Source organism: Balaenoptera ricei, chromosome 9 (assembly GCF_028023285.1).
Source record: "Balaenoptera ricei isolate mBalRic1 chromosome 9, mBalRic1.hap2, whole genome shotgun sequence".
In the NCBI taxonomy this organism is placed as follows: Eukaryota; Metazoa; Chordata; class Mammalia; order Artiodactyla; family Balaenopteridae; genus Balaenoptera; species Balaenoptera ricei.
Genome location: NC_082647.1, coordinates 53748244 through 53760266, shown reverse-complemented (window position 1 = coordinate 53760266; position 12023 = coordinate 53748244). Strand labels below are relative to the sequence as shown.

At 37.8% G+C, this 12023-nt stretch overlaps 1 protein-coding gene across 1 annotated transcript in view; it reads right to left on the bottom strand.

The window, feature by feature from the left end:
* ZNF804B (zinc finger protein 804B) overlaps nucleotides 1-7992 on the bottom strand; it is a 507161-nt gene extending 499169 nt beyond the window's left edge. Inside the window, exon 1 of the mRNA XM_059932764.1 lies at nucleotides 7885-7992. Coding sequence (XP_059788747.1) covers nucleotides 7885-7992 — 108 coding nt within the window. The remainder of the gene's footprint in view (nucleotides 1-7884) is intronic.
* Between the last annotated feature and the right edge of the window lie 4031 nt (nucleotides 7993-12023).

Below are 12023 nucleotides of genomic sequence, written 5' to 3'. Positions count from 1 at the left end.
CCAATGAAAAATATGGCTCGACTAACTCAGGTATGAATTTCATCCATTTATATATAGCCAATCTTCAGCCTCTTGTGGCCTTTAACAAAAGATGTTCAGAAACGGTTACATGGAATAAAGCACTCTGCAATTGGGAATAATAGGAAGTATTAAATCATACTTGAGGCAACTGACCAAAGGATCTTGGTAGAATTGAAAGTAAGAAGGATCACCATGAAAACAGTGGCCACTCAATCCAGTAGAACAGTTTGCATTCTAAAAGATTCTGACTAACTACTTGGGAAAAAAATTCTCTAAGGAAAAGTTTTCTTCTTGGAGCTACCAGCAGGACCAAAGGGAACATGTTTATACCAGTTAAATTTCTATTGAAATCCTTTTGTTTTCTATTGAAATCAATAATAAACCAGAAGCTGTCCTTAGCTCTGGGGATATAAGGACAATGGCAAACATGACCCCAAGGATCTCACATCTCATGGCGAAATGGAGACCAATAAACAAACACAATTCAGTGATTATCAAGGCAAGCAATGGATGTGACTAGAGCCTGAAAAAGAAGCACTTGACCCACGAGATAAGGGAACTTCATGTAGACTCACATGAGGACCCAACTCTTTAATTAAGTCTGAAAGAATATATAAGACATGTCCCAAAAAATGATGGCAAAAAGAGGATTTGTAGCAGACAGAACAGCATGGGCAATGACATAAAGGTCTATAAATACCCATCATAGTCAAGAGCTTTGAGTAGCTCAGTATGGCTGGACCATAGCATCAGGTGGAAGAAAAGAGTTAAAGCTGAAGACGTAGGTATTTAAAAAATATTAGGGGCTAGATCATGAAGACTCTTAGATACCACCCAAGGTCTATGAACATGTTCAGATAATAAGAAAATACGTAATGTGGACACCTCTTTGTCTCTTGACTTCACATTTAGATGAAGCAAATCAACAGGGAGGGTCAGATTTCAGTGAGCCTCCTCCATCCCCTCCATCATTCAATAAGGGGTTCAATAGTTATTTTCTCTTTAGAATATGGTATTTATATCATTCACAAAGAGGAAATGCATATCACCTGTTCTTGCCAAGGAACATGTTAGGGAATATAATTATTCAGAGCAAAATGGAGATCTGAAAAGGACATATGTGGGGGGCAGTTGATGGTATTTTTCTGTCGCTGGGAGGTAACATGAGACAAATGAAGTGCTGTGTAATAGCTGTGGGAAAGAGGGCAGGGGAAAAACAATGGTAGGAGGTGGGTTCTGAATGGAGATATGGGGGAAGCTCTAAATTCTGAGCTAGAAATGAAAGTTATGTGTGGATGGTGGACAGAGAAGGAACCCGCATGCTTGGGTGGGGCAGCAGACAGAATGGGGTGGTTCTCACCATTTGCAGGGGCCTGTGCCTCTGGAGTTCGAAGTATATGCCAGCATTTATACAGGAACCAAAAAAAGATGTTGGAAAAAAATGGTAACCATGCTAATGAAAGGAATAAGGATCAATGGCAAGAAGAATAACGGGAAGGGAAAAGATTGTTCAGAAAAACAAAACAAAATAAATTGGCAGTACGCGTTTCAAAATAAACTATATCCTGCCTCTTACACCCACACAAAAGTGAAATCAAACTTGCCAAAAGGAATTTGCCAATTCTCAAAACGAAAAATTGACAGCCCTAATTATACTTGCTACAAATGAACAAAATGAATACTCTCCAGGAAGCACGCTCAAGACTGTCCAGTCTAAAATCCTGAGGGGCAACCGTATAGTTGGAGGGTCTACATTTTATTATTTATTTATAGCCTGCTTGCTTTCACAACAGACCTAAGTCAGCTAAAATAAACTTTATACATTAAAACAATAAATATAAATTTAAAAGAATGAAAGTCATGGAAAATAAAATTAAAATAAGAGCTAGACCGGGAATAGGAGATGAGTGGGGGTGAGGACATCATGCTGCTTTGAAGGCCAACATCAATCCCCATCACTTGTGAAGCACACATTTGTCTCTGGGTTTCCCAACAGCCAAAGAAGAAAGGAAATATAGTTAGCTATATAGCTTTCTTTATATGTGAAGGAAAATTACACTATCAGTTTTTTAGAAGTTAACATTTAAATTTTAGGTATCAAATTTGAATGAAAGAAGCATTTAGTTCAATGCATGTTATCAGGGGTCCATTTCAGGAAAAGTAGGATCATTAGTGAATATTTTTATAATCCCTGTCCATTTTAAATACTGTATAATATTCCTTTGCATTTTTTGTCTTCAATAAGCTAACAATGTCTTAGTTACAACTGAGAATGCTCTCTAACTATGATGTAATTCATCTTTCCACAGTTTCTTTTCATGTCCAATAAGTATTTCCAATGCAAGAGTGACTCTGGAACTCAGTGATTTATATATTCCTATTATCATCATAACTCTACACTTCATGAGAACATATCAAATATTTAATTTCTCTCTCTAGACCTTATCCACTAAGTAAGCCTGATTTACAAAATCTATCTACAAAAGGCTGCCACCCGTCATTTTATAGGAATTACCTGGAACACTATATTTGTTAAAACCAGAAGACATTTTCAAACAGAGTAGCATTTTTATTTCAATTTTGATTCAAATTATTTTCTACAAAATATGTACATATGTACTAAAGAATTATTCTGCCAATGTGTATTTTGACAAACCAAATTCATACTGAAATGCACTTCATAAAGTTATTCAAAATATATATTACTCTTCTTGATCTTTGCTCCCAGTACAGCCTTAATCCTACTGACATCTCAAACCCTATTAATATTTAACACATGGAAAGTATGTATCTTAGTGCATATACATTATATAACAAAGATTTCACAGTTACAACTAAGGCTAAGTTTTTTAAAAAACTACAAATGATTAAGTTCTATCCTAAATACCATCCCCGTTTAGCCTACACATGATGAAAATACGTTTTATTTTGTTTCCAAAATATAGGGCAGAAACCTAAAATAGAGTTTCTCTTAATTGTTAAGTCTAAAAGAAACAAATCAAGAGACTGACCCGTCAAATTTTAATTGTGAAATAAATGTAGTATGAGCTAATAAAGTCACACATTATAGCACTCAAATACTTACTGGACTCTTCTTATCATGAAAACCTTCTGAAGTTACAGAAACATAAATTAAGTCCTAGAAAGTTGAGACTTATTTTGGAAAGCATAATGCCAACTACAAGTTTCTGAAATCAGTTAGTTGGGGGAGAGAAGAAATGGGTTGAAAAGGCAACTAGAGGACAGGGGACTGCTTAATACAATACTTGACATAAAGAAAACATGCATTGTAAGAATTGTAACTGAGTCTTCTTTACGAAAACATCTGGAAGTTTAAACATAAAAGTCAGTATATGTATTCATGAATTAAAGAAGAGGAGGCAGGTGACTTCTCTACGGGAGAGCATGTCTTCATAATCATATTTGGTACATGAAAAGTGCGTCAGTTTGAGAACATTTTTGGATGTGTTTAACATGTACTTATTAAGCATAAGGGAAATACATGCAATTATTATAGGCATTAGAAAAAAGAGCAAGGTTGTAACTGCACTCATTTCCTCATAAGGGATTCTCTGAATAGATGCATCCTCAAGGTAATTAATCTTTTCTAGAACTTCTTGCAGTTATACATATACACTGATAATTTTTAAAAGAGAACTTTATAGAATTTTTTAGTCCATCTAAAATGCTTGTTTGTTTGTATGCCACCTCCTTCAATTAGGTAATTTAGTCAGATATATAACTTAGAATAAGATCACTAAACAAAACAAAATAACAAGTAAACAACAACATCCAAGGACCCTGATCTGTTGCTGAGATGAAAATCCCAAGAATTTCCTTCACATCAAATATTTCAGAGGAAGACAACAGACAATCCCAGAAACAGATATTCCTGGTGTCTATCTATAGTGTTCCCAGGAATAAGCACTTCTTAAGAAGTATCACTCTAATAAGCTAACCATGTACCACAGATAAAATATAAAACTATGATTATCATTAACATTTAATCACTACATATCCTGAATGATAGTCTTAATATTGACCACACACAGATTAAATAAACTATAACAAACCAAACTTGTCTCTAAATTTGAGACGATATTTTACATTGCTCAAGATAACTAAGAATCTATTCAAATATATTTTTGACACTACAAGAGGATATTACTTGTTTAATTGAATTCAAACATGGTGGTAGAAGAACTTTTAAGTTCCTGGATTGTAAGAAAGTTTTACCTTTAACATATCTGACAGTAAAGATTATAACGTAATATATAGGTAACTTCCTATACTTGAGCACTGGTAACAATGTATCTACATCTCTATCTATGTGTAAATACGTGCGCATGTGTGTATGATTTTTAAAGTCATCATTCATTCATATTATAGATTTGGAATATGGTGGGGGATAAATATCCTAAAATGTGGGAGGGTGTAAATTTACTTTCTAAAATTGAAAACTTACCAATAAGCACTATGCAATACTCTCTGTCACTTTTCTTTAATCTATCCCTGGATTTAAAGTAACATAAACTATCTCAAATCAATTATTCACATCCTAATTAGGATGAAAAGCAATAAACTATTTTCTTCATACCAAGTCACCAAAAAGAAGAGAGATGCAATAGATAAGACATTTGCATGTTTTCACTTTGAAGATAGGAACTGCATTTCACTCTAGGATTTTCAGTTTACTGATCCGTGAAAACTGTTTGGGAAAAAAATGCTTTATTTATTTCTCAAGTATCCCATTGAGTATTTACTACAAGAGTTCCATATAATGATTCAATGTTTTCTAAATGAAATCCTTTGAAATAAAAGTGTATATAAATATAATCATTCCCTTTTTTACTGTTAGTTTAATATCACGTGTTCAGATTCTACAGACGTGATTTGAACATGACAAATTATACAACTGCTTTAAATATATAACTGAAGAATTATATGTATAAGACACTGACATGTTAAATTCATATTACCCAGGTGTATTTATATCAGAACTACCAAAGAAGAAACTCATTATAGGAAACAGGAAGTGTGGTTTTTCTCCATTCTATAACAAAGTTACAGAATAGTCTTATTCAATAATTGTGTTATGCGCTACTTTTAAACAGCTCTACTAAAGCAGAAAAGTATGGATTAAAATAGGCAGAGCACTCAGATTGAAAAAGTAAGAACCAAAGTTGAAATCATTGTAGAACTTAGTGAAAATGAGTTAAATCAATGAGTCATACCCCAATCCATAATCTCAGATAAACTGAGTTTCAGTGACTGGAAATAACTAAGTCACTGACATAGAGGTCAATCTGAGACCATTCTGGGAACTAAGTTTGGATAAAAATTACTGTCAGAGTAGCTATATGTTTTAATAAAAAATGAATGACTGTATACTATGGATCTGTGAGTTTAATATTTGTACTGATAAAAAAAAATCAATAAACTTATGTTAACCTGAAAGTAACTTGGGGGGGCGTGTATTTCTGAATATAAAAAAAAATGACGTATAACCAGCTTTCAGTCTTATGCTTCGCAACTCATTAATGAAGAAGGCAAATATAAACTCATCTGGACCAGGAAACTATTACCTAAATTCTCAAGGGTCTACGGTCCAGAAGATAGTGACCTATTTCAATTTAGGGTGAAAGACTAAATGTTATGCAATGTGAATGCATTTCTGACTTAACAACCTGCCCGTGACAGAGAATGAATGAACATCAATTTTCACATACTGCTCATCTCATGTGAGAAACTTTTCAAACCTTGAAAAAGTCATTCGAATTCCATAGCAAAATGTAAAAGAAGACAAAATAAATCAGGTTTAGGAAATACCTACACAGACTAATTCAGATATTTTTAAATGATGCAAATGTAATTTAAGTACAGTCAAATGTGTAAACATTGGAGAGAACAGCCCAGTGAATCAAAGTGTGGAACCTAGGTAAAAGTAAACGAATCAGTATTCTAGTGAAAACCAGCCCAATAATGAATAAGAATAGCGTCCTGTGGGTGTGAGCCTCTGGTCAGCCAGCAGGGCCATGTGGGTTACGGGCTGTCTTCTTACATCCACATTCATATGTCCAGTCCCTATGGGGTCACTCAGGCTCCTGGGAGATGAAGGGACATAATGGGGCGGCAGGGGTGCGGGGTGGGAGGGAGGCAGGACACTTTTTGACCTTGTGACAGAAATTCCCTCCGCAAACCCTACAGATTTTGGAAGATTAACACCATATTCTAACTAACTTAAATGGAACTAAACAATGTAAGAACTATGAAGTAATTCTCCCTTTACACTGTGAATGATTAAGGCACATACCCTGTAACACACTACCCAATTCAGATTTCCACAACCAGAGAGGGTTTGGGAAGACAGCCACAGAGCTTATCAAAGGGTGGAAAAATATCTATGAGAAAGATGGAACATTCTAGGGTTTCAAGATGAAATGAGCTTAAAGAAAAATTTGAAGAATTTAAGACTGCTCTAAGGAAGATTCTGACAGCATGGGTTGTTAAACATTAAGGTGGTTTGCTGAGACAGTGGAATTCTGATCCTGAGAATCTTTAAAAATAGGAAAGATTCAGACCAGCTGCTCAGAAAGATTGAATGTGGGCTTTATGCATCTAAAACCCTTCAAGACGCTTCTAATCCTGTGGATTTAATTGTAAATGCCAATACAAACAGTATATTCCATCTTACACTTTTGATTCAATACTAAATAGTTGCAGGGGGTTTGCAATGACCTACTTTGTACAGTGCATGAAAGCATGTGAGGCAATAGTTTGTCACAATTAGGAGTCCTAGTGATATCTCTGGGTACCTGCACTTTCCGATTTCAGATTTTTCATGCAAATCACATATAGCCCTTAATCACAGGTTTTTATAATATATTGCAGTTTTGAATAATTCATGCTAATGAAACATTAAACCATGATGGAAAGAACCGAAAAATGAATAAATAAAAATCAGACAACTTCAATTTTCCCTCTTTATATCATACAGACTTAAAGTACTAGTTTTTCACCTTACACTAGAAAAATCGTTCTTTAAGTTTAGACCCTTAGTCACTCACTAAAAATCCAAAACTTTAAAAACTAAATCATGACTTTTTTTTCTTGAAACACATTTGAATTCTTTAAAAAAATGATTTATAGTATGTACTAAGGGATGAACTGACAATATATTGAAGTTATAGATTCCGGTCAAAATCATTTAACAAAAAATACTTAAATCAAATAGTAAACTAAATTGAATAGTTTACTAAGTTAAATAGCAGTCACTCAAATTTGCACATCAATACATCTGTATATAGTACAAAAAACTGCCTAATTCATATTTTCACAAATAACTCTTTGGCTTTTCCTGAAGAACCTACATAGTGAAGCATTAGATTTCATCATATCGAGATCCAACACTTTTCCTTTTGCCCGGACCCTGATGCAAAATGTTTAGAGTTTATTTTCTTATAAAGTATATGCAGCATTATTAAACTAATCCCAACTGATGACTTCATGAAGTATGGTTATAAAGTGCCACTCAAACTTTCTATACTGACCAAATCAGCAGATTCATAACTTGACACAGCACACAGGAGCTACCTTCACAAGCCTGCAGTTAACTGCATTCAGTAAATATTCGCACACCTAGCACTATAGATGCTAATGACTGTGTTGAAAATACACATGTAAACACACACCCCTCACTGTGTAACAGTCTGTCAATAAATTGTCTAAACAGACACAATATACCTACGGGCAAGGTAGCTTATCCATCACCCCCTCGTTGTGCCAGGACAATATCTCTTTCTGTTTATATTGATTTTGAACGTGTGTGTGTGTGTGTGTTGTGTGCGTGTGTGCGCAGGTTACCAGAGAGGGAGATCCGTTCTTGCAGAGGGGCCCTCTGAAGACTCCTTTAATGCCCCGGTAGTGCCCATTGCTGAGATGTCTCGAACTGATGACCAGGTAACAAGCCATGTGGGTTCCGGGCGGGAGGTGTAGAGTCTCAACTCCTCACCAGGCGACCAGCCGTGGAAATGCGGGCTGGTTTTTCAGCAGCAACAGTGACGGCCACCTCCGGAGAAGAAGCGGCCGGCAGTAAGCAGGCGACGCTGCAGCCGCGCGTCCCCGCTCCTCGCCCAGCGCCGGGCTCCTGCTGCCGGCAGCAGCTGCTCTGACGGCGGCGGCAGCGGCGGCCACAGAGCACTTAGGGGACCCGGCGAGCCAGTCCACATGCTGCTCTGGCCAGGTGGCTGCTCAACCGCGGACGGCGATGTATATAATTTTAAGGACAACTTCCTGAGTCCGCTAGGGAATCGGCAACTCCTCCTCTCTTTCCCTCCCGCCCCCGCCTCCTCACCCAGTGCGCGCGCAGGAGATGCTCAGGCGCCCAGCGTCTGGCCCGGGCGTCCCCGGCCCTGCGGCGCCGCGAATCAGCAGCAGCAGCCTGTGCGGGGAGAGTGGCTGGGGGTCCTCGGAGCGCCAGATCGCTGCCCCCGCTGCAGTGGCGGGGAGGGGGAGGGGGCGGGGGAGGCGACGGGGCAGGCTGGGCTGAGAGCTGAGAACTGGGGACGCGGAGACTTGTGAGTGGGAGCTGTTAGCGCGACGGCTCGGAGCCACCCGGGAGGCGAGGGGTACGCCCGTGGCTCGGCGTGGAGGTGACGGCGGCGGCGGCGGCGGCTGGAGGCTCTCGGGGCTGCGGGACGCGAAGCCCCAGCATCCCGCCGTCAGCCGCCCTGGCGGCGCCCTGGTCCCTCCACCCGGTCTCTGGGCCAACTTTGCACTGTGCTGCGGCGGGCGGGATGATTGGAGGGCGCGGTGGAGGTGAGCGGGAGGAGAGCCTTCTCTCTACTGTCACTGCCGGCTCGCCTTCAGCATTTCTTCCGCCCTCCGGCTGACGGCGCCGCAGGCGGAAGCAACAGCTCCCCAGCGGGCTGTAAAGGTGTGCCGTGCAGCCCCAAATAGGGCAGAGTAGACGCGCTAGAGTGGGTAGTGGACGGAGGAGGAAGCAAGTTTTAGGTAGAAAACTTGTATAAGGAATCAAATGAAACATGTATACTTGTGCCTATCTATCTTTTTTTCTATCGATCATCTATCTATCCTTTTATCATCTATCTCCAGGGTTATAAACATTCGCTTACAAGTCTTTCCGTTTCCTTCAAGAGGCAGATATTTTTGGTCTATATAGGACATTTGTGTCTTCACAACCCCCAACAGTCACCCTTCAGAAGTGTTTCTTTAAATGGACTTTATATCATTGACTGCAAATAAAGCCACCAGGGAGTGAGCTGCACTGAGAATTAAAGACGTGCAGAAATGTGCTCTGAAAGGAGAAGGAAGCCCTTCCAGAGTCAGGAGACAGTACGCCCTCTCCTCCACCCCACAGCTGACCTTAAGAGGGCTGGGTGTAACCTCTCTCACCCCCCTCACCTGGTCTGTGCTGGGAGAAGATGAAAGGTCACCTCCCTTCTTTTGCTTTAGCACTGGAATTAATTTCAGCCCTTTTCCCAGTTTTCTCTTCTAACACAATCCCCATTTGCATCCTGGTTGACATTGAGGACCTCTCACAAATGACAGAAACCAGTAATAGAAAGCACGTAATTAGAATTCTCCTATTCAGGCAACTCATAAAACTGTTAAGCAAAAAATAGTCCAATGAATACAACTTTTGTAACTACCCAATAAAGGCTTGACTTTGTTTACATTATTACAATGGCTTATATCCTTAATATTTTAAAGGTTTTAGATTGTCCTTTTCAAGTGGTTTTTAAAGTGTTTACATACCAGAAAGTGTCTTAGTATATAAGGTGAAAGTGCCAATTTCTTGCAAATTTTGAATTGAAAATTACTGAGACTGAGATAGTGCGATGTAAATTTCGTAGGAATTGTTTACTTTGTAACTATCTTGGTAAGAACTTTTGAAATTAAAAGATCAGAAACAATAGATACAACATAACCACCTTTTCGTTTCTACGAAGATGCTGGATGTGTTTAACAATGCTGTGTTTATTCAGCTTAGAGTTGTAAAATGTTTCATGAAGCTGAGAGTAAGTAATATTACTCATATACAGACATTTAGATATATTCTATGCAAAGGAAACAATGTATTTGCAAAGAATGAATTTCAAAATCAGGTGAAATCCTTGCCCCAGAAAAGCGGAATTTTAAAAGGAGATAGTGTGGCTCAGTCTATAATTACTGTCTCACTCTTCATAAATGTAAGTAGCAAACAGCATTGAGGACCTAAGTGTAAACATCCTTGAATGGACTAGAAAAATGAATGATGTCACATGTTGTGAATAACAGTTCCAAGGACACTCTGCCTTCTTCAAGTGAATATGATTCCTAATAATGCTTGGTTATTTTAAAGAATTAGGTATGCTTTTCTAAAGAGAAAGGACTGACTTAAGTAAATCATACAATTCAAATACACCATCCTATTATTATTTTGTTATTCAAATTATCTGTTAGCTATCTTGATGATCTTGTTCATTTGACTATCATCCCATGTGGATTTGAGTTTTCCCATAGGAAACACAGCGATCTCTTTTACAGTAAGGTTTCAAAGGCTAGAGTAATTTTCCTAAATTCTTAAAGTTTTTCTAATTTCTAAAAATTATTTAATTTTTGAGGTCCTTGTTCATTAGAAAACAATGATGCGAATTCTGTTACTTTGCCATGTTTTAAAATCAATTATGGTTGTTCTCTTCTTTGCCTTCTAATTTTTTTTTGCCACCCATCTTAAAATATTGAGGCAAAAAAAAAAATGGCACGTTTGTTACTCTCAGCTGATTTTAAGAATAGCTTTTAAAACAAACAAAAGAAGAACAATTCCCTTCTTTTCCTTGCCAGATTGTGACTGATGTCATTGTATGTAACAATTTTCCATCATTGCTGGCCTATATTTCAGATTTAGTTTGCCCAATCTAAATAACAGAAATGTGTGTTTTTATTTGCAGAGTTGCTATAAATACAAAGTTCATCAGTTGTATTAACTTCTTTATTAAAGGAGAGACTTTCTTCCAAACTCCAGTAATATAAAATTTTCAGAAAAAGTGAAAGAAAAGTAAAACACTTTAAGCCTATGTTAAAGCCTATCTTGTTTTAGATACAAGTCAAATCCTATTACAACAAATATGAAAAGCAAAAATCATGTGCAATTTTACAAGGCCCGTTTATTTAAAGCAATATCTGATCTGATGAGTTCTCATTCCACAGAAGAGGATGTGAGTGGCAAAGGGCATGGATTTCAGCCTATAACCAATCTGACATTTCCACATGATTCCAGATTCATGGCTGAGTACCAGAGGATTGATATCATGAGAAACCCTCTCTTTATCAACACATCCCGAATTGATCCCCATATCCTCATATCCACTGTCCCACCTTAGCCCAAACCAGCATTACCTCTTGCTTGAACTATTGCTGTATCCTCTTAGCTAATCTCCCTGCTTCCAATGTTGCCTCCATATACAATTTATTCTCTATATCTAACAGCCAGAGTGATATTTTTTAAACATATCTTAATATGTCCCTATTAAACCATCTGATGGTTTCATATCATAGGTTTACCAAAAAATTGAGCAGAAAGTATAGAGCTCCCATGTTTTCCCTACCACCCTCTTCCCCCCAATTTTCCCCACTATTGATGTCTTGATTTGTGTGGTACATTTGTTACAATTGATGAATTAATATTGATACATATTATTAACTAAAGTCCATAGTTTACATAAGGGTTCACTCTTGGTGTTGTATGTTCTACAAGTTTTGAAAAATGTAAAATGACATGTATCTACCATTACAGTTTCATACAGAATAGTTTCACTGCTCTAAAAATCACCTGTGCTCTACCTATTCATCCCTCCTTTTACCCCTCTGAATCCCTAGCAAGCAACAATCTTTTTACTGTCTCCCTTTTTTGCCCTTCCAAGAATGTCATACAGTTGGAATTATACAGTATACCGCTTTTTCAGATTGGCTTCTTTCGTTTCGCAATATGCATTTTAAAT